The 23,623-nt window shown below is 37.5% G+C and overlaps 2 protein-coding genes across 3 annotated transcripts in view; one reads left to right on the forward strand and one right to left on the reverse strand.

Moving 5' to 3' along the window:
• Window positions 1–2,041: 2,041 nt before the first annotated feature.
• Window positions 2,042–23,623, reverse strand: part of STYX (serine/threonine/tyrosine interacting protein) — a 62,453-nt gene continuing 40,871 nt past the window's right edge. The window contains exons 11-13 of one of the 2 annotated variants that reach the window (XR_004244608.2): window positions 22,403–22,552; window positions 3,071–3,147; window positions 2,042–2,178 (exon numbers count right to left, since the gene is read on the reverse strand). Coding sequence is in view for 1 of the 2 variants with exons in the window: in XM_032135073.2 (XP_031990964.1) it covers window positions 22,479–22,552 (74 nt within the window). In the remaining variant the exon portion in view is untranslated. Of the gene's footprint in view, window positions 2,179–3,070; window positions 3,148–18,568; window positions 22,553–23,623 lie in introns of those variants that run through there. The other variant, XM_032135073.2, reaches the window with a different exon arrangement.
• GNPNAT1 (glucosamine-phosphate N-acetyltransferase 1) lies at window positions 2,102–18,374 on the forward strand. The gene is made up of 6 exons (XM_032135074.2): window positions 2,102–2,234; window positions 8,855–9,022; window positions 10,039–10,101; window positions 11,659–11,786; window positions 12,820–12,881; window positions 15,094–18,374. The coding sequence occupies exons 2-6, from the start codon at window positions 8,869–8,871 to the stop codon at window positions 15,239–15,241; spliced, it is 555 nt and encodes a 184-aa protein (XP_031990965.1). The 5' UTR covers window positions 2,102–2,234; window positions 8,855–8,868; the 3' UTR covers window positions 15,242–18,374.

A 23,623-nucleotide genomic window follows, 5' to 3' on the forward strand; every position in this document is an offset into this window, starting at 1 on the left:
CTTGGGCTCCTCATTGCCAAGTGAACCTACAGGCAAAGAAAGGGGTCAACTGTACTGGCCAGAGTGAGCGACCTTGTCTATTAAGGAGAAATTGGGTTCTTATGGCCCAATGTGGGTAAGGAGGAGTATATGTGGAATGTATGAGATCTCTGGGGGTACCTCTTACAAGTCTTGTGTTCTGTGATTTTAGAATTGCTTATGTTTCACTTTTTGCTAATTTATAAAACGTACAGCAGTTTGTTGTACAGGATACACTCACTGAAAACATTTGACCAGAAGCCTGATAAGAAAAATGGGGAGGGCCATATGCTTAAGGTTAGTAATGTGTATGTAAGTTTTTTTTTTAATTTTTGTTTGTTTTGAGACAGGGTCTTGCTCTGTGGCCCAGACTGGAGCGCAGTGATGCAATCACGGCTCACAGCAGCCTCTACTTCCTGGGCTCAGGTTATCCTCCTACCTCAGCCTCCTGAGTAGATGGGACTACAGGCACATGCCACCATGCCTGCCTAATTTTCAGTATTTTTTTTGTAGAGACAGGTTTTTACCATGTTGCACAGACTGGTCTCAAACTCCTGGGGTCAAGAGATCCACTTGCCTAGGCCTCCCAAAATGTTGGAATTACAGGTGTGAGCCACTACGCCCAGCCATGAGTGTTTATTTTATTTATGACTTACATATTCTTTTTTTTTTTTTTTTTTTTTTTTAGAGACAGGGTCTTGCTGTATTGTCCAGGCTGGATTCAACCTCGTGGACTCAAGTGATCCTCCTGCCTCAGCCTCTGGAGTAGCTGGGATTACGGATGCATACCACCACATCCTGCTCATGCCCTATATATTCTTTTGTATGTATGGGTGTAAAAACAGATAAAAACAGAGATGTGGATGCCATCAGCTCACTGATGTTTGAAGTTCTGAGAAAGCATAAATCAGTAAAGAAGTTAACTGAAATTTAAATCTCACAAATGAGCAAAAAAATATGATTTCTGGTATATGATCTATGGGGTTCTTTGAATACTATTGCTTAAGAATAAAATACTTTGCGATTTCAATAAATTGAAAATTATGGTACAAGGCAAGGAAGGGGAGCTACTAGCTATGAGACTTTTGTAAATTATGTAACATCTCTGAACCTCTGTTTCCTCATCTGTTAAAATAGGGGCAAAGTGCTACTTAGGTAAGACACTTCAGAAATGGGGCTCTGAAAAAAGTCACTTTTCTTCTCCTAACGAAAGGTTTCTAAACCTCAGCACTCCAGACATTTCAGGCCAGGTAATTCTTTGTTGTGCGGCGCTGTCCTGCGCATTGTAAGGCGTGAAGCAGTATTCCAGGCCTCTACTCACCTGTGCCCTCCACCATCTGTAGATTCCAATAGCACCTCACCCCAGATGAGAGGCTGAAAATGATTCATACATTGCCAAATGTCTTCTGGGAGGCAAAACTGTTGCAGTGGAGAACCACTGTCCTAACTCCATGTTCATCCAATAAAGGGTTTGAGGGACTGAGAAATGAAACAATAGTCCCGAAGGAGTAGAATGCAGTGGTCCCAACTCCTAGTTTCATGAAGGCAGGAACTGTGACCCAGAGGCCTGGGGATGCGGAGCTCTGAACTGCCAGCTGGTAGGAAAAGTCCTAATTAATGGACTGAATCATGAAGGGAGGGCAACAAGGAACAAATGGAGAGGGCCGGTGGCCGAGCCTTCGGTCTCAGGATCAAAGAGGCCCACACTGGTCACCACTTACGCTGCTGGGCTGACTGCTAGGTAGACGTATCTGCAGATAAACTGAGACAATGACGCCATGGGAAAGGCCTTGGGGAGCGAGGAGGAGGAGCCGGGAGAGGCCAGCTTTGGTCCGGCGGCCACAGCCCCGGGCGCCGACGCAAGCCTCAGGCCCCGCCCCTCGCCCTCCGGGTCCCGCCCCCGCTCTCCGGGCCCCGCCCCTCGCCCTCCTGGTCCCGACCCCGCTCTCCGGGCCCCGCCCCTCGCTCTCCGGGCCTGAGTGGGTTGTGCCTTGGCCTCTGCCTCCGCCCGCCTGCGCGGGGCCCTGCGTGAAGGGGCAGAGGCGGGGTGGAGGCGTTGGCGCTGCCACGTCTGGGCCGCGGTTTCCAACTGTGGCGCGGGCGGTGGAAGAGGAGGTGGGGCTGGCGCTGAAGCCGGATCCGGATCCGGTGCTGTGCACCCTGGTGGGGGAGAGTCCGACGCGCCTGGCTAGGAGCCGACCGCAGGGCCTCTACGGGTGAGGAGGGACTGGGGCCGGGGCGCGAGAGCGGGACCGTGTGTCCTGGGGGCTGGGGCGGGCCTGCCCTCAGGTTTATCTAACAGGTGTGTCTGGTGCCCCGGCGAGGCCCCCGGGGGTGTTGTGTGGAGGAGCCAGGCGTTAATCCTCGCCAGCTGGGTGCACATGGTGTGGAGCGCGGTTCCCAGGAAGTTGAACGCACGCGCGCCTGGAGCAGAGGTTAGGGATGATGGCCAGCGGTCCGGCCATACGCGCGTCTTGGCCTGGCAGGGCTGGAACTGGGACTGGGGTCGGAACTTCGCTCCCCGGACTTTGGCGTGGGAAATGAGACAGTTGGTCGCGCTCTCTGCAGCCATCGGTTTTGAATGGGCACGAACGTCCCAGGCCCCTTCTCTTCTCCCATTCCCGGGTGCATCCCACAGTGGTCGGAGCCACTGAGGCAGCTGTTCCGAAGACCACTTCCGCACCGACTAGGTCGGCGCTTTCCCCAGGGTACAGAGGGACATCCTTTGTCTCTTTTTCCTAGGCTCCTACCCCTAGAAATACCGAGTAGTGTACTGTGATTTCTGTTGCAGGAGCTGATGTTTATGTAAGCCAAACTAATTTAAAATTTTCATACAAAATTGAACGGGCGATTATAGGATTCGTTTTGTTAGGATAATCCCTCATGAACGAATCCTAGAATGGATCTCAAGAAATTAATTTAGGCAGGATTTGCCAAATAGGGGAGAGAGCGCTAGCTGTATGGTATGATGATGTAAAGATTGGAGTCTGTTGAGGATGGTAATCGAGCTCAGGATGCGGAAACAAGAGGATTCTAGCCCCAAGTCACTTACTTGCTGTGTTACCTAAGGGGCAAGTCTTGGGAGTTCCAGGTGCTCCAGCTTCCTCATCGGTAGACTGGGAATAACGCCTAGATTGTAGAGGTCAAATAAACTATCAGAAAATACTTTTGAACATTCATGCAGTTACACAATTTAATAAATATGGCCAGTTGTGTTAAAAATCATTAACGAAATAGATTCAGAATGGATTCTTGTTATCGAAATTGTTATAAAATGAATATAAAGGAATCCGAAGTCTGCCCCTCCCCCATTCACCTGTACTTAGAAGGTGCCCCAGGAGCTCTTGAGGAATACATAGGCTAGTTTAGATTTGGCCTTAGATTGTGTTTTTAAAATTTGTATATCGACTTTTAAAATCTTCATCTCCGGTGTCTATTACTTGTCACTCTCAGTTGGTTGCTTCTAGCAGCAGCCTCTCTCCCCATTCGTATTACAATCTGATACAGAGGCTCAGACGCCAAATAGTTGAAGTTTTGTTTAAAAAAATATTCAATTGAGTGAAAAAATACTCGATTGATGTGATGACTAGTGAAACTGAATTTGGTGTATACTTTCCGCGATATTGTGGCAGTTTGGGAATTTTTTTTTTTTTTTTTTGTCCTTCTGGATTTTCTGAAATGTGACCTACAGGTAAGTCTTATTCGTTATTCATTCACTAGGCATTATTGGGCTAGGGTTAGGCTTAAATGGGTCTTCTAAACGCCTGTTAATTTAGCAGTTAATCAGAAAAGGTTCTGAGGAATACTTAAGGAGGGTTAGTGTTTAAAGTTCATCTAAAAACTTTAAAGAACCTAATGATATGATGAGATTCCGCTTCACACAACTGTGCAATTTTATTTGCAGAAATTTCCTAGTTTTGCAGTATCTGGGCACCTGAAGATGCTAAAAGATTATTTATATAAAATTACTTATTTAATTATGTTCTAAACCCCCTTGGAACCGAGTTTCAAGTCATATCTTGCTTCACCTTGCCCAGTACATTAGTTGGGCACCAGCAGAATTTTACTGTTTGAGGATAGAGTGAGCTAAAGTGGGCCTTCAGTATGGCTGTTTTGTAGAACAGCTCATAAAAACATTTTTGATGTTAATTTCTGATTGCCAATAGATTCTTATTTCAATCTGGAATGCTTTAATGTATTTTCACTAGTCTGATTCCCATTTTCCAAATGTAGGTTCTAAGTGCTGCTTATGACTTAATTTTTAACCCTTCTACAACAATAGGGAATTTATCTACTCTAGTGCATCTTCAGTGTAATGGTTAAGAGCAGAGTGAAGTCATACTACCTAGCAGGACTAGCTACATAATCTGTGGTAATCCAAATTAAAATGCAGGGTTCCTTGTTAAAAAATTAAGAATTTCAAAACAGCGGCAGCAGGGTATTAAACTAAGTGCAGGGCCCTGTGTAACGGCACAGGTCGGGGCTTCTGAAGCTGGCCCTGTTGCCTCATTTTGAATCCTCACTCTATTCCTTATTGGCACTCTAACCTTGAGCAAGTTACTGTGCCTGCTTCCTTATCTGTAAAATTGGGATAATAATGATACATCGTTCATTGCATTTTTAAGAGTTAACATATAGAAAGTTTTCAATAAGTGTTAGCCAATATTATTTATTTTTATGATCATTCGTGGAAAAGGACTGTCTCATTAAAGAAAAGGACAAGAAAATATTAGTATTTCCTGGTTAAAATTCATTATTTAAGGGCTTCATAATCCTAGTTGTTTTCCTGTATACTTCCCTCTCATGAAATTAACCCTATTTTTCATGTTTTCTAGACCACATTTTTATTGTAAACACAGACAACTTTATAGGAAAAAGGAATCTAGTTAAATGTGGTTAAGGTTGATTTAAATTCTCTTTTGAGTTTTCTTTGAACTTTGTGTTTACAACTTATGTTTAATAGCATGACCAAAATGTTTAAATAGTGTGCTGCCTCGAGGAATTTACATTTTTAATAATGTACACATTTCACTTTATTAATACTTAGCCTGTTTATCTACATACCTGAAAAACAATGTTGCTACCTACCATTCAGATGAGATTACACACAAAAACCTCAAGGGTCCAATTTAGACAAAACACTAAAACACGTGGACTCAAATTCATCTATTAAAAACTTGTTTCAGCTGAGCATGCTGGTTCACGCTTATAATTCCAGAACTTTGGGAAGCTGAGGCTGGAGGATCACTTGAGGTCAGGAGTTCAAGACCAGCCTTTCCAACATGGCAAAGCCCCACCTCTACTAAAAATACAAAAATTAGCCAGGTGTGGTGGTATGAGCCTGTAGTCCCAACTACTCTGGAGGCTGATGTGGGAAGCTGAGGTAGGAGGACCACTTGAGCCCAGGAGTTCGAGGCTGCAGTGAGCTATGATTGCACCACTGCACTCCAGCCTGGGCAACAGAGTGAAACCCTGTCTCAAAGCAGAATAAAACAAAACAAAAAACCTATTTTGAATGGATATTAAACTTGTTAAATTTGAAATGACTGCTTGATCATCACAATTTCTATATTTTTCTTAATGTTGTTAGAACTAGGTATAGTGTGTGCAGCATAATTTGAATCATTTTGTGTGTGTGTGGCCGGGGGGACCTCTCAACAGTCTACATTATAAACTACGTTATTCTTTTCTATCCAAGAATGCTAACTTTTGGTATAACATAAATGTAAGAGCCTGTCATTCTTTTTGTAGTCCCTGTAACCAGCACAGTGCCTGATTCACGAATTAAAGGTGAAAAAAATGAACAAGAATTTATAAACTTGAATTTTAAATTTATCGCTAACTAGCATATATCTTATTGAGTACTTGCAGTATTCCGGGCACTGCTAAGTGCATGATTGCATACAGTAATGCATTTAATTCTCCCAGTAATTTCATCTCCATTTTACAAATGAAGAAACTAGATTCTAAAAGCTTAATTACCTTAGTACGTATCACACAGTTGACATTTGAACACCAGGTATGAATCCAAAGCTCATGCTCTTTCTATGCCTAGGTTTAAATCCTGGCTCCACTAATTTTGTGACTTTGGGCAAGTTACTTAACATTTTCTCATGTGTTAAAATGTATATAACCACGCCTAACCTGTAGGATGGTTGAAATAAATGAATTAGTAAAGCTCTTTCAATAGTCTGGCACATAAGAAGTGCTGAGCAAGTGTTAACTTCTGTTGTTAACATCACATCACACTGCCTTCCCATAACTACTATATTGCAGCATTGCTTATATAGTTAACATAGGATTACACAGGCAGAAACTTATTATCCATCTTTAAGGAAAAGTTAAGAATATTTGCCCTAAAGCATACTGTGACTTATGAAATAAGGAACAATTGGGAGTTAGGTTATTGGACAAATTGTTCTCTCATTAAAATATGGCTTCTTTAACTGGATATAGAAATAAGTTGGGGACTGCTTTTTTGGGATCTCTAATCCAAAAATCCAAAACACTACAAAATTTGAAACTTTATTGAGGGCCAACACGATGCCACAAGTGGAAAATTCCACATCTGATATCATGTACAAAAACTTTTCCATGCACAAAATTATTTAAAATATTGTGTAAAATATTTGTGCTACCTGTATAAGGTGTATATGAAACACAAATGAATTTTGACTTGGGTCCCATCCCCAAGATATCTCATTATGTATATGCAAATATCCCCAAATCTGAAAAAAAAAAAAAAAAAAAAAAAATCCAAAACCTGAAACATTTCTGGTCCCAAGCATTTTGGATAAGGAATACTCAACTTTTAATTGTTGGGAAGCATGTTTCTTTTAGCAATTCTGTGCTGCACAGAAGCCCCCTGGCCCCAGTTTTATGCTTTGTATGATTTGTTTTTCATCCTTCCTATTGTTACTTCTCTGTTATTTAGTCTCAGTTTTAAAACACTACAACTAGTGAGAACCTGCTTATTTCTAAATGTTCAAAAAAGAGGGGGAAATATCATGATCACTTTTCAATAGCATGAAAAACACTGGCTATTTTTAAGCTGCTTAGATGCAACTGAGAAACTTACACTATACATTTTAATTTTAATTTAATTTTTTTGAGACAGAGTGATTACAGGTGGCCACCACCACACCTGGCTAATTTTGTATTTGTAGTAGAGACAGGGTTTCGCCATGTTGGTCAGGCTGGTCTCGACCTCCTGACCTCTGGTGATCTACCTGCCTCTGCCTCTCAAAGTGCTGGGATTAAAGGCACGAGCCACCATGCCTGGCCCACACTACAGATTTTTAGAAAATCTGCTGTGAAAACAAAATCCTGCAGTGTGTGTCTAGCATAGCCAAGGTAAAGTATTTCTGAGAATGCCAAAAAAAATTAATTTGAGCCTGTTCATCAATTTTCTTCTATTCATGGTTCATTGAAAAAAAAAAAAAAAAGCTACATGCGGCCAGGCATGGTGGCTCACGCCTGTAATCCCAGCACTTTGGGAGGCTGAGGCAGGCAAATCACCTGAGGTCAGGAATTTGAGACCAGCCTGGCTGACATGGCAAAACCCCGTCTCTACTAAAAATACAAAAAAAAGTTAGCTGGGTGTGGTGGCAGGTGCCTGTAATCCCAGCTAACTCAGAAGGCTGAGGCAGGAGAATCGCTTAAACCCGGGAGGCGGAGGTTATGGTGAGCCAAGATCACATCATTGCACTCCAGCCTGGGCAATAAGAGCAAAACTCCATCTTAAAAAAAAAAAGGCTACATGCCCAGTAAGTTTTCCTTTTCTTTGAGAGGGAATTTCACTCTTATTGCCCAGGCTGGAGTGCAATGGCACGATCTCGACTCACCACAACCTCTGCCTCCCAGGTTCAAGCGATTCTCCTGCCTCAGCCTCCCGAGTAGCTGGGATTACAGGCATGCGCCACCACACCCGACTAATTTTGTATTTTTAGTAGAGACAGGGTTTCTCCATGTTGGTCAGGCTGGTCTCGAACTCCTGACCTCAGGTGATCCACCCGCCTCGGCCTCCCAAAGTGCTGGGATTACAGGTGTGAGGCACTGTGCACGGCTGAAAGTTTTCTTTATTGGCAAGTAAGACTAAGAGATTACTTTTTTTTTTTAATTTTTTTTCCCCTTGCAATTTCCTGTTGAAACAGATGCCTATTTGGCTCAATAATAAAATCCAAGAACATAATGTAAAAAATTTAAGAACCCATGAAAAGTCAGCTATTCATTTAGTAGCACCAACCCAGAGGAAAAACATGTTTTAAAAGACCTGATAATAGCCGGGCGCAGTGGCTCACGCCTGTAATCCCAGCACTTTGGGAGGCCGAGGTGGGCGGATCACCTGAGGTCAAGTGTTCGAGACCAGCCTGGCTAACATGGCGAAATCCCATCTCTATTAAAAATACAAAAAAATTAGCCAGGCATGGTGTCACGTGCCTATAATCCCAGATACTCAGGAGGCTGAAAGAGGAGAATCACTTGAACCCAGAAGGCAGAGGTTACAGTGAGCTAGGATCGCGCCACTGCACTCCAGCCTGGGCAACAGAGTGAGACTGTCCAAAAAAAAAAAAAAGACCTGATAATAAATAGGATTTTATAGTTTAAAACTTACTAATTTAGTCGCTTAGCCATTTTTTATCTGATAGTAGGCATGATTTTTCTATTTATCTGTAGTTGTGGAATTTAATGTTAGATTCAGGATAGGTTGCAGTAAAATATCTCGCATATCTGCTAAAGAATGCTTCTAATTGCATTAATTTATATTAACTTTCTCAACAATCATAATTTTCCTTCTATTAAATAAAGTGACTTAATATTCAAATTTTTATTTTAGATCTTACTAGAAAAATGAAACCTGATGAAACTCCTATGTTTGACCCAAGTCTACTCAAAGAAGTGGACTGGAGTCAGAATACAGCTACATTTTCTCCAGCCATTTCCCCAACACATCCTGGAGAAGGCTTGGTTTTGAGGCCTCTTTGTACTGCTGACTTAAATAGAGGTAATGTACAAAATCCTGTGTAAAATCAGAGTTAGCCTTCCATTTTTCTCCATAAACATTATGATGCAGATAATTGTTTTTAAATATTTGACTTCTGGACTATTTTTTGTATAATACTTAGTTTTTAAAGTGATGGACACTCAATACCAATGAGTGTGTGTCATGGCTAAGACCAAATATTACTGTGAAATATTTAAAATGACTTAAATACAACATCACTCCTTCTTAATTAAGCCAAAAAGATTTCTCATAAACAAAAATTAAATTATCATGTATAATGACACATAAGGAGGGATCTTAAGAAGCTGGTTGGGGAATGAAGGCGGAAATAATTTTCCTTGGATAAGTTGAAAGGGTTTTTGTACAATTACTTCTTTTTTAACATCTAAATTCTCCAAGTTAACTTCCTTAAACTTTGGTAATTAAAAGTCAACTTTGTCCTTTTCACAATTATCTCTTTGCTAGACAGCCTGAAGGGCCTAATTTTGGCCTAATTATTGAGTGTAGAAAAGTTAAGATTTTCAAAATTCCAGGTGCACTGTTCACATTAATTTCAGGTAACACTAATGAAATTCACTAGAAATTACAATTTTAAAGAGTGTAATCTCAACAGTGTTACTTATACTTTAATTTACAAATACTGCATTTGGCCATATTGCACCTTTAAGTAAAATCAAATCACATATTTGGGAAAATTTGGCACCCTTTGCATTGAACTTAATGTAAAATATAATGCATTGAAGAATGTATGTTCTGGGTCTATAAATACTGGATATTAAGGTCAGCACTATTTAAAACATCTTATGCAGGCAGAAGCACTGGTAAAACCTGTTATTTTTGTTATATGTAGTGATTATAGAAGAATAGGGTTCATTTTATTCTAATAATTAAAAGATGATTATAGAAAGTTCTGAAAAAATAATTGCCCATAAGCCCACCTGCTTAATATATTGCTTATTTTCATACTGTCTTCCTTTTGCTATTCTTGTAATTTGAAATCTGTTTTTCAAAACTAGGTTTTTTTAAGGTATTGGGTCAGCTAACAGAGACTGGAGTTGTCAGCCCTGAACAATTTATGAGTAAGTACTATAACCTCTTTTTCCTGAAATAAAGGGAAACATGGATTTCATTTTTGTTTAGAGCTGCTGAGTGCCCACTTGTTTTTGTTCAAATAGCTGGAAATTATTCAAAGAACAAATTAGCTGTTTTCTTATTTAAATGTTTAATGTGGCTGAGTTGTTCTAGAATCCAAATGTACCAGTAACTTTGTTTTGCAAACTATCTGACTACTTTATTAGATAATTACTATACCATAGGACCTAGGTGTTAGCTCTAGAGGTTTTTCATTTTTTAGTGTAGTATTTCCCTTACTGTGGTTATTTACAGAAATTTCATTACCGAATCAAAAAAGCAAGACCATATGCTTTAAATTTATTTTGGGGTTTATTTGTATTGAAGTTTAAGGTTAGCAGCCATCTTGAGTTAGTCCACCCGTCCCCTGCCCCTCTTCTTTTAGACATATGAGAAAATAGTAATTTAGAGGGATCCAAAGACTTGCCCAAGATCACAGGTAGTTATTGCTATGGTGAGGAATAAAACCTTAATTCTGTCCAGCGCTCTACCACTGCTTTTTCCTGTTACAAAGGAAATGAAGTATTATTATCATTACTAAATATTTAGTAATATTTAATAGCTGAGGAATTACAATTCTTCATTTCCTTATAATAGGGAATTTTGTATTGAATTCTGTTTGACCCTCCTGAGAATGAGGACCATTCTCATTCTCATTGTTTATTTTGATTCTGATTTCGTTCTGATTCTCATCGTTTATTTTCATTCATTGAATTTATTTCTTTTTCCCATTTTAGATCTCTATCTGGAATGAGACCATAGAAATTAACAATATGAGACACTATTAGCCTCAATTTTTATTCCTGAATTTTTCTTTGTGTGCACATGAATTAGATGAGAAACATGTTATTTCAGCAATAGTACTGAAAATCCATTTGAGGGGAAGTATCTTTGCACCCATTTGCTATGTGACTTGGAAAAGTTACTTGGAAACAGATATGTTTTTACCTCCTTGCAAGGTGCTCTCAAAGCAAACAAGAGCAAGTCATGTTATCACAAAACACTTTCCATCACAAAGGGAAAATTAAAATATATTTTGTAAAAATATTTTGAAAGCAAAAGACTAAAAATTCTAGAATTGGGCCATGTAAACATGCTCTTGTTAAAATGTGCAAAGGTTTGTTATATTTGAATATCTATTGAGTATAAAAGTTAAAGAGATCTATTTAAAGTAAATGAAGAAATTAAAGTTTTCATTAGTCATGGAAGTGGCAACATCAGCGATTTACTTGTATTTTAAGTGTTGTTCATCTAAAATAGCTATATTAGTCTTTATTTTGCTAGCAGATATTTTGAATGTGTAGGTTATATTCCAATGGATACTAATTGCTGATATTTCAACTACTTGGTAATATTTTCTTTAGAAATGGAAGGTAAATTACTATGGTAAAACAGCTTTAAACATTTAGTAATTAAGTCAGCTAATCCTAGTATCCTAGTATTTTTCTGGCTCCCCATAAAATTGAATGTCTACTATGTAACACTTTGTTATCCAATCTCCACAGAATCTTTTGAGCATATGAAGAAATCTGGGGATTATTATGTTACAGTTGTAGAAGATGTGACTCTAGGACAGATTGTTGCTACGGCAACTCTGATTATAGAACATAAATTCATCCATTCCTGTGCTAAGGTATGTGCTGCTTATAAGTAAAATGGACAGCTGTTTTCTAGCACAACTGACTTTGAGTTTCCATTAGACAAATCTGTTTTCTCACTGATTTTCAGTGCTTCTTATAAATCCCTTTTCCCAGTGTGTTCTGAGAGCTTTAAGAAAGAAAATGTATAACAGTATGAATTGTATGCTAAAGTTGTTCTGTAAGGTGGATCAATTTGGTATAGGCATAGAGAAACCAAACAATTTAGCAGTAATGCACAAAATCCCTAATGTTACTCTTTTAAAAAAACAACTTTGAATTAGCATAAATTTGTTTCCACATGGTAAAGGGTTCAGATTATTTTGTTCTAATTATGATACATCTAATGCATGTAGTGCCCTTTCATCCCTCAATAACTCACATAAAATAGTAAATAAAAAAAGAGGGAGAGAAAACCTTAATTCAGTGAGAATAAGGTAGGAACACTTGGGATGTGTTCTATGACACTTAAGAATTTCGGTGGGGTTTCTGTACTAGACATTAATTTTATTTGGATATCTAAAATAACTTGCTAGTAAGCAAGGAGTAGAATGATGGATATATTCATGAAAAGGTTACATTTTGGTGATGTTGATCCTGATGTTTGTCCAAAGACAACGGGCTGGGAAGGTTGGGGACATAGCCAAAACAAGTTTAGGTCACCAGTTGACTCATACTGTTTCCTCTAATAAGTAAAAACATCTTTAAATTATTAACTTTTAATAGTAGTACTCTCATACTAGTACGAAACAAACTTTTGGGCTAATCAGATTTGCCCCAGCTTCTCTGTCATATTTAAAAACAAAGGAAATGTTCAACTATTACAGAATATTCTATGATCTCTCCTTCTCATAAGTTGTAGAAATACATACTGAAACAGCCTTCACTGTATAATATTTTTTGCATTTGGTTTCTGTTAAGTTCAAGTTTACAAAATATACTACTTATTATCAGTAAATTCTTACCAACTCGTTTTAGCTAAAAACAAAAGTAAATGCTTACTCCTTTAAACATTGTAAATATTTTCAGAGAGGAAGAGTAGAAGATGTTGTTGTTAGTGATGAATGCAGAGGAAAGCAGCTTGGCAAATTGTAAGTAGGCAGAAACAAGGTAACCCTGGATAAATTTTGTTCCAATTCAGTTTCTTAACAAGATACTTGTTTAAAGTTCTTTTTGGCTTCATTAATTTTGAACTCATTCTCACTCCAATAGTTCAGACTGAATTTCATGAAGAAATAAAGTATTATACATATTTTGCCTTAAAGTTTGAAAATTGGAAGGATACTTCTTTATAGACAGTAACATCTTTAAATTATTAACTTTTTATAGTAATACTCGTACTAGTAGGAGATAAACTTTTGGGCTAATTGGATTTGCCTCAGCTTCTCTGTCATATTTAAAAACAGGAAATATTCAATTGTTACAGAATATTCTATGATCTCTCATTCTCCTAAGTTGTAGAAATACATACTGAAACAGCCTTCACTGTATATATTTATCTAAATCATTTAAAATAAATATAAGTAAGTGGTATTGATTTATTGCTATTTTATAAGAACTTGTAGTTCTTATTTATTATAATTTTTAGTTTTTGAGACAGGGTCTGTTTTTGACAGCTCTGTCACCCAGGCTGAGGTGCAGTGGCTCAATCTCAGCTCACCGCAGCCTCAGCCTCCTGGGCTCAAGCAATCCTCTTCAACCCCCCAATTAGCTGGGACTACAGGTACATGCCACACCTGGCTAATTTTTAAAAATTTGTAGAGATGGGGCCTCATCATGTTGCTCAGGCTGGTCTCAAACAGTGCTCCTGCCTTGGCCTCCCAAAGTGCTGGGATTACAGGTGGGAGCCACTGTGCCTGGCCCAAGAACTTGCTTTTTAACAATAACTCTTCTGAGTTTTAAGGAATTAACAAATATTAAATATCTGCTTATGTACCAGATGCTATTCGAGGTATTTGGAATACCTCAGTGAACAAAACAGATGGATTTCTTGTGTTCTAGTCCATTTGATTTAATTTATACTTTTTTTTTTTTTTTTTAAGAGATGGGGTCTCTTTCTGTTGCCCAGGCTGGAGTACAGTGGTACGATCACAGCTCACTGCAGCCTTGAATTCTTGGGGCTCAAGTGAGCCTCTCGCCTCAGCCTCCCAAGTAGCTGGTTCTACAGGTGCACACCACTGCACCCAGCTAATTTTTTGTAGAGACAGGGTTTTGCTATGTTGCCTTGGCTAGTCTCAAACTTCTGGACTCAAGTGATCCTTGGCCTCCTAAAGTGCTGGAATTACAGGCATGAGCCACTGCAACCAGCCAGTCATACTTCAATCAAGGTCTTTTGTTTTTTTAAAAATAGGATTTTTTGGTCTATTCAAACATGGGCAGACCCTTCAAGTTTGTGTATCTTTTATAGTTTTTATCCTCTAAGGCACTTAGATCCACACTTTAATACCGGGTTTGGATTCATTAAGAAACTTTGTATAGATGTAGACTTGCTTTGTTTCCACTTCATATTAATTAGACCAATCTTGAGTTAATCCTGATACACACCTTCACCAAATATTAACGTAGCTTTAAAAATGATTAAAGAGCAAAGCTGTTATGTACTCATTTTATGTGGGAATGTTGACTGCTCTGAAGTTTAAATAGATTTAAATAAAGAATTTTTACGAAATAATTTTGGTGATTTTTTTTTTAAAAGGTTGAATTTTTAGTGTTAACATACATCTTAAAATTCGTTTTTCTTTTTCGAGACAGAGACTCACTCTGTTGTCCAGGCTGGAGTGCAGTGGTGCAATCATTACTCACCACAGCCTTGACCTCTCTGGGCTCAGGTGATCTTCCCCCCTCAGCCTCTGGAGTAGCTGCGACTTTAGGCATGTGCCATCATGCCCTACTAATTTTTATATTTTTTGTAGAGATGGGGTTTTGCCATGTTGTCCACGCTGGTGTCAAACCCCTGGGCTCTAGCAATCGCCTGCCTTGGCTTCCCAGAGTGCTAGGATTACAGGTATGAGTCATTGCACCTGGCCTTAAATTTCATTTTTAAAGAGGGCTTAGGGTGAGTTTTGTATTTGTCTTATTTATTAGTGAGCTGGAGATTACTAGATAAAAGTATATTTGACTCTAAGTAAAAATACTTTGGTGATTTAAATGCTTATCAACTTACATGAATGCAATGGGAAAAGCCATAATCTAAACCTGTTTCTAAGGAAACATAAGTTTCATAACATTAATTCATATTGTTACTAGAATCAATTTTTATTAATAAATGCTATCTCCTCACCCTCCCCCCTTTTTAAATTTCAGATTATTATCAACCCTTACTTTGCTAAGCAAGAAACTGAACTGTTACAAGATTACCCTTGAATGTCTACCACAAAATGTTGGTTTCTATAAAAAGTTTGGATATACTGTATCTGAAGAAAACTACATGTGTCGGAGGTTTCTAAAGTAAAAATCTTGTAAGAAAATTGTCAAAGGGGCTAATGCTACAAGGCTACACTCTTCCTAGAGTTGAAATATTTTGTTGCTGCAGCCGAGTGACCTCCATAAATACTGGACTGAAAAAACATTGTAATACTACAAGTATAATGACATTTAGAAGATTACTTTGGGCTGGTGGGACATGCTGTGAATTTAGATTATAAATGAATATTATAAAGGGGATGATTTTTAACCAAAGGAATATATTTTTAACTTGAATCTTTTCTTGCATTGTATTTTTCTAAAAGTTTGGCTTCCTTTCTTGGTAGTCAAGAGTATGGGTAATAAGGAGTTATATGTCTGCTATCTGTGTTGCTCATTTAAAAAAAGTATACATTGAATAAGGCTGTTTATCACATGCATAAAATTAAATATTTTTGTTTCAAAGAAACATCTCAATACACTTAGGGGTGTACTGTTTCCTACATATTAAGTCAGGGTGGATAAATTAGTTATTATAACTAAACATAGTATAGTCCAACATTCGTTGATCCCAATACAGGCAAACAACCTGGTCAACCTTTTAAAGCAGTAGAAGAAATGAAAATTACTTGACAAGATTAAAAGTAAAACAATTTAAATGTTTTACTAAAAGTTTATATAGTATAGTCTATGTAGATAAAAAGTACCACTTGTCTTTTCTGTGAATTATGACTATTCATTTGTTAAAAACACCTAAGAGCAATTATAGTGGGACATCTAAGGTCCTTTTTAAACAGTGAATTAGCAAACCTCAGCCTATGTGTTTCTATCCTGATTTTTTTTCTTTTCATGGGTATCTGAAGCCTCTGAAGTTTTTTCAAAAATGGAATATCACAAAATTGAGTGAAACACAATACTTAAAAATGTATTGTACTAGATTGCCAAATTCATAAAATGTTGATGGAAGCTTTACTTTTTGATGTGATGATAATGGCACTATTCTGGTCATTATCCTATTTTGATTTTATTTATTTTAATTTTTTAAAGTTGAAGAATTAAATACTTTAATGGTTCTAATCTTTTGCATTCCATGTTGCATTAAACGTGTTCATATGAGTAGTCTTCTGTAAGAATCACATCTGTGCTTTTCTTGAGTCTGCTATTGAACTATTTATTAGATTAAGTCGTAATTCATAAAATTTTAGTTTAATGTACTTTTTGTAAAACGAAATTGTAAAGAAAATACCAGTGTTTCTCATCCCATTGACTCACACCACGTCATCTGGATTTTGGATTTCCCTCCATGCAGCCAGCTATAGTTGGCTTTCAAAACAACAGAAATCCTTCACCAATAGAGTGCACTACTTACCTGCTTATAGCCTATACAGACGAACTGATCTGTCCTTCGTGAAACGCAACAAAGCTAGTTCTGTCTTTTCAGAAGTCCTGCAACCTTGGCAAAGAGTAGTTTTATCAAGTAAATTCTGGTAATTAAAAACGCATGTTAAAACATTAGCCTAGTAAGGCCGGGTGCAGTGGCTCACGCCTGTAACCCCAGCACTTTGGGAGGCTGAGGTGGGCGGATCACAAGGTCAGGAGTTTGAGACCAGCCTGACCAAAATGGTGCAACCCTGTCTATACTAAAAAAAGAAAAACTAGCCAGGTGTGGTGGCACGCACCTGTAATCCCAGCTACTCAGGAGGCTGAAGCGAGAGAATCGCTTGAACCCGGGAGGCAAAGGTTGCAGTGAGCCGAGATCACGCCACTGCACTCCAGCCTGACGACAGAGCAAGACTCCGTCTCAAAACAAAACAAAAAAAATTAGCCTACTTAAAGGCAAAACTAAATGCTTTATTACCTTTCTTACCACTGAACAATTTGAGGTAAAATCATTCACAAGGTTGGCACTTCAGTAAATCCCTTTAAATAGTGTTCCTAAGATATCTCTTAAATCCTCCCATCGAAAATAGAATTACAGGTAAGGTACACCATACAAAAATTGTGTCATTGAGGACAATGGTGATCTGTAGTTTTAGCTGAGTATGTTTATGATTTTTGAAGCCATATGGTGAGTAAATGTAAATATGAAAAAAATGCTACATAAAACACTTTTTAAACTTTTTTTTTTTAAACTGCTCCTTGTGGAGCAGGACTACCCCATAGGCAGTGTACCCACAATAGATAGCATTTTGTTGTTGTTGTTGAGACAAGGTCTCGCTGTTGCCCAGGCTGGAGTGCAGGGGCACAATCACCACGCACTGCTGCCTCAATCTCCTGGGCTCAAATGATCCTTCCACCTCAGCCTCCCCTGTGGCTGGGATTACAGGTGCATGCCACCACACCCTGCTAATTAAAAAAATTTTTTTGTGGAGTCTATGTTGCCCAGGCTGGTCTCTTAACTCCTAGGCTCAAGTGATCGTCCCGCCTCAGCCTCCCAAAGTGCTTGGATGACAGGTGCGAGCCACTGCACCTGGCCCAGGCCCACATTTTTTAAAGAGACTGTCCCACTCCATCACCCAGACTGGAGTCCAGTGGTGTGATCATAGCTGACTGCATCCTCCAGTTCCTGGGTTCAAGCCATCCCTCCTGCCTCAGCCTCCCCAGTAGCTGGAACTACAGGTATGTGCCATCACACCTGGCTTTAAATTTTTCTGTGGGGTCTCACTATATTGCCCAAGCTGGTCTCAAACTCCTGGGCTCACGTGATCCTCTGCCTCAGTCTCCAGAGTATCTGGGATTACATGTGTGGGCTACTGTGTCTGGCCGTTCACATTTTTGGGTACTATTTGCTTGTGAAAAGGCATAATGAAGTAGTTATCATTTTTACTGTGTCTCATGTTTTGTATATTTTTGTTTCATCAACTAAGATGCACCGTAACATCTCTGAAACCTGGATATATTATCAATGGTTTGTCATAGTTTTGTTAGCAATACATTGCCTTTTAGTGGTGCCTAAAATAATGGTATAGTTGTGAGGTGATCTTAGATTTGATGAAGCACAGTATGCAGGTAGGCCTAATGGAGGAAGATGGTACTATAAAAGCAAGAAGTATTTTTTTTTTTTTTGTAATGACTGAAAGCTGTTCTAGGATGACCTACCCTTTCTTTTAAACATGATTCTCTCACTTCCAACTCCAAACTTGCTCAACTAATCCTTAAAAATAAACTGAGCTGGAATTTGAGGCTTGCCTGGACTATAGACCATAATTTTGTGTGTGTGTGTGTGTGTGTGTGTGTGTGTGTGTAACCACAGTGTTTTAGAGTCCACTCTTAAGTGCTTCTCAACATTCAATGTTCATCCACTCTTCTTAACTCAGAGTAAATTTGGGTTACTTTTACCCAGTAGATAACAATCTAAGTAAAGAAGTTTTGAGGTATAAGCAGCAGTATGAATGAGCTTTTCAATATTTTGGAGGTATAATGGCACAGCAGTTTTAATACAACCACCAATCTTCACAAAATAATTTTAATACTTTGTGCCTGGGCTAGCAGCATCTTGCACTGTGACATTCCTATACAGACATAAGCATTTTATCCAAGTACAAATGTTAAAAGCAGAGTAACTTAAGCAATTGTGTATACAAAGGTATACAGACACTGTAGGTTATTTTTCTTGAATCATTTTTGCTGCATAGTAAATTGCAATTACATGTCAGTATAATGTTACTGATCTATAGAATACACTTTGAACTGTGAGGTATGGCAACTCCCTATGAGAGAGCTAACATGTAAACCTGAATATTTTGAGTGATTTTTGTTTTAGCTGCCACAGATGGGAAAGACAAAAAAAATTCCAGCAAAAACCCTAGAGACTTACTTTTCTAATCAATTAAAAAAAAAAGGTCTTTCAGTACTTCTCATCTATTTTCTAGCATTCCCTTATTGGAGCACTGTTGAACGAAGAAAGAAAGAAAATACTGAGGTGAAGCTATGTTTGTTATGGGATTATGGATTAAATCAGTTATTTAAAAAAAAAAATCTGCCAGGTAACTGCTCATTTACTTTACATCAAGTTGAGATCTTGATACATATATATATATATATATCTCAACTTTATAATTCAAGATTGCAGTTAAATATTTCTAATTCACTTGAATTACCATATTAATAAGACAATTAGAAACCTTGTATTTTCTTAATACAGACATGCTTAACATTTTCTGACATTACTTCTAAACTCAGATGAAGCATAAAATCTCCCCAAAACTGCTCTAAAAGTTAAGTGGTTGAGTTGGTAGCAAAAGCTATCATGGTTTAACATTTCCGCCATAGAGTAGATACAAGTAAAGGTCACTGCTGTTTAAACATCTAATAGGTAAGAAATTAACATGAACCAACTAACTGAAATTAGAATACTGCCATTCCAGGTTTGAATATTTTCAGTACTCAAGTTTCATATTTTCAAAATGGGCAGTAATACAGTTTCCCTATGTTTTGATACAATTTCACTATAAATTATGGGCCCTGATTACACTTTTGATGTTGGAATTGGGTGGTCACTCATACATTTTTTAAATACTCTAGAAAATAAATCATGATTAGTTAAATTTATCATAGTTAACTATCACAAAACATCAGTGGTAATAAAGGAATCACAGAAATGGAATCAAATAGAATAAAGATTAGGAAGAGCTACCAGAACTACTTAAACATTAGGTGGACAGACATGCAAGAAAAAACAAACTTGTAATGTTCTTATATGAAATAATAAACATCATGGTTTGTCTACATTAATATTGTACTCAGCCGGGCACAGTGGCTCAAGCCTGTAATCCCAGCACTTTGGGAGGCTGAGGTGGGTGGATCACTTGAGGTCAGGAGTTGAGACCAGCCTGGCCAACATGGTGAAACCCCATCTCTACTAAAACTACAAAAATTAGCCAGGCATGGTGGCATGCACCTGTAATCCCAGCTACTCGGGAGGCTGAGGCAGGAGAATCACTTGAACCCGGGAGGTGGAGGTTGCAGTGAGCCAAGATTGTGCCACTGCACTCCAGCCTGGGTGACATTAGAGACTCCATCTCAAAAAAGAAAAAAAAAATTGTCTATCTATATATATATATATATCTAGAGTACTCAAGATGATGACAGTCCCTTTTCCCAGTGTTTGTGAGAGACTGTAATATACAGTACTGGGCAGGCACTTTAGTGACAACATAAAAATTACAGTGGATAGAAAAAGTGGAAAATTACAAGCTACAAATTATCAATAACAAAATCTGTTCTTTTGGCCAGACTACTAGAGAGGGTATATGTATATTTATGAAACAAGTTTTTAAAACCTAAACTTACTATTATGAAGATACTTTTAAGCAGAGTTTCTGCTAAATGAAGCATCATAGATTGTTATTACACTGTAAGAGATCTTTGCTGACCTGCCCAATAGTGATCTATATACAGGAAAGCTGTGTTATCCGAACTTTTATCAACTGGAATTTTAGAAAACCCAATGCAAATCTTGACTCCACTAGACCACTGTACATCAAAGGACCTAATCACAAAGCAGAATACTGGATGACAATGAGATTAACAATATGCAAAGGGTGGTAAGATAAGGGAAGGGGAGGGAAACCAGAAGAGGAATATCACCTGGGTCAATAGGAATTAACTCTTAATTAACAATTTTAATTAATCTCCACTCTCCCACTATGCTGGGTAAGAAAGCTTTTACTGTATTATCACATCATAGAGAGGAAAGCAAAGCAAGTAACTTGGTGTAATAGGTTACTTTGCATAGTACCTCTTGGTACCAAGGGAACATGTAGAAATCATTCCCATTAGTAAAGCACCTCAAGAGAGGATTGAGAAAAGTTAGATACAAAGGAGTTTTGTTTGTGCTACCCTAAAGTCATCAACTATAAAAAGTTAAAAACACTCCTCTCTTCCCTTACATACTTAAAATAGCAAAAATGTTTTCTTAGAACTTTTATACACACAAACTAAAACATAGAGAGCCAAAAATCCATAAAGTGACTTTACTTAAGCAAATTATGGGGCAGATCTGGACTAACTGAATGTCAAGAATGGATTAAAATGCTAATTTAAAATACACTAGAATCTCCCACAAATCACCTTCCCCAAAGAAAAGCTTCTGTCTGAGCCGGAACAATCTCACAGAATCATTAAGACAACATAAAAGGAAAGAGTAAACATTCTATATTCCAAATAATTTACTACTGTTTCTTCCAGCCTCATACTTTCAGTTTAAACTAATTTATGGTTTAAGAAGAAAGGAAATTACACAAAAATGTTAAGAACTTTTCAGTGTTCTACATACTAATTTAGAGGTCATGAGGATTTAATTATTTTTTTTAAAATGATGCAAGGCACTTTTCTTTTTTGGGGCTTCATTTAGAAAAAATAATGCTACATTGGTTTATTAGATTCTATTTAGAATCATTTTGGACAAAGGAAAAAAGGGCTGGACAACTCTGAAAAGAACAAAAGACAACATTTGGCTTTTACCGCCAAAAAATGCAAAAAGGAAAGTCACTTGAAAATCTAACACTATCCTTGTGTTTAAGCACTTGGTACTATAAATCAAAACATTTTATCATTGAAACTGTAGTTTTTAAAATATAGAATAAACAAATTAGGAAAGTAATAAGAAAGGAAGCAATAATTAGATCATGTTAAAGACAGCTAATTAGGATCATGATTTAAAGATTAATAATGGAACAAGAAGTATAAAAAATAAAACGGTAAGCTATTAAGTTATACTAAAAAAGAAACGTGGCAGATTCCTGCATTTTGTTAATGTTTCTGTAAGAGGCTCCATCATAAAATTGAACTGTAAAATTATGTTAAAAATGTAATATATAGAACAGAAAAATGAATTTTAGCAAACCTTAGCAAATTCTTTTGTTATAAATTACCCAAACTTTATAAACAATCCCCCCATACTTGCATTTTGTTTAAAGTAATAACTTTATATCATACAAATAAATTTCAAGTATGAAAAGTGCATTATTGCAATAATACCTCTTTGCAAGTCCAAAATTCTTGGTTTATAATAAAACTTGTAAAGTGTGTGAGTGTGTGTGTGTGTGTGTGTGTGTGTGTGTGTGTGTTTTAAAAAAAGGAGTAAAACCATCAGTGCCATCTATTGCAGAAGTCCAACATCTGAAAATGCTGCTCAACAAGTTGCAGAGAAGTATGTCTGGAAGCAACATGTAACTGAAAAAAAAAAAAAAACTACTTATGTTTTTACCATTTTACATTATAATTGTCTCTTGTATTTTCTCCTTCCCAAATGGAAATTCACACTCTATCATGTTGCTCCTCAGTCAGCCATTCTGGGCAGTCGCCACTTGCATGGTTCCAAAATCATCCTCTTCTTCATGTGTTCTCTTCAAACTACCTAAAAGTTATTGCATGAAGATTAAAAGGGCACTAAAATAAATTCATGTTAAAATGTTACAGCGAGTAAAATTTTGTTATTAAGTGATCATGTATACACTATGAAAATTCCACAACTGATACAGCAAAATTTAGTAAATTCCTTTGTGATAAATTACCTAAATATTATAACTTTTTAATCTTCATGACAGGATATATTTTCCTTCTCGTATTATGTCTTAGGTATTGCATATAAAATAAATAATTTTTGAACTAGTGTGAAAATAGACCTTTTAAAGAGATAATACATAAATGTTTAGTTATCAAGTTAATTTTTTAGGCACCATAAACATGTGACTTAGGGCATAAAATTTAGGAAATTAATCTTGTATTTGTATAATTTTTTTGTAGGTAATCTTTTTGCTTTCACAGAGGCTGTTATGAAGAGCAGCTGAAAATATTTTTCCACTGAAGCTATGGAAGTCTAGGTTGGGAGAAAGGAAGGCATGTAGCATATAAAGAGATTTTCTTGTATCTATTCTTCACATCAGCATCTGCTAGTACAGAAATCTCCCACGTAGAATCAAAGCTATCTCTGTATCCCCAAAAGTTATAATCAAGAAATTAGACTCTTCAATGGAGGAAAACTTTAGGGAACAGTTAAACCAGCAGAGGGTCTGCTATGTTTTTTGCCTAACAATGACAAGACCTTAAACTTATGCCCTACAGGACTGTTACATCATGGTAATAATAATGTTAATTCAGAGGGCATATTCTAATATGAAGAATGTTTCACTATAAAATTCATAAAGATAAAAATATAGTATCAATACAACTGAATGAGATAAAATATCCTAGCCCTTAGGCTAAACTCAGATACTGTGATTAAGTTTCAGATGAAGTGCTGTGCTTCTATGGGAACTCCAAATGACTAGGGGTTAGAGAAGAGTGCATTAACCATCATGTCTTCCTGAGGAGATGACATATAAACCAAGATTAGGGAGACTAAATGTGATGCATTTTAGGTGGGGAAAAGAAGACACACACAGGAAACCATCAGTAGTTGTTTTCTGAAATGTAGACATAAAGAGGA

The sequence above is a fragment of the Hylobates moloch genome, unplaced genomic scaffold, assembly GCF_009828535.3.
Source record: "Hylobates moloch isolate HMO894 unplaced genomic scaffold, HMol_V3 SCAFFOLD_16, whole genome shotgun sequence".
Taxonomy (NCBI): domain Eukaryota; kingdom Metazoa; phylum Chordata; class Mammalia; order Primates; family Hylobatidae; genus Hylobates; species Hylobates moloch.

Coding starts and splice junctions, on each gene's coding strand:
- GNPNAT1 (XM_032135074.2), top strand. CDS start 8,869: ATGAAACCTGATGAAACTCCTATGTTTGACCCAAGTCTACTCAAAGAA. Junction 9,023..10,038: donor TACTGCTGACTTAAATAGAG/GTAATGTACAAA, acceptor TTTCAAAACTAG/GTTTTTTTAAGGTATTGGGT. Junction 11,787..12,819: donor TCATCCATTCCTGTGCTAAG/GTATGTGCTGCT, acceptor AAATATTTTCAG/AGAGGAAGAGTAGAAGATGT.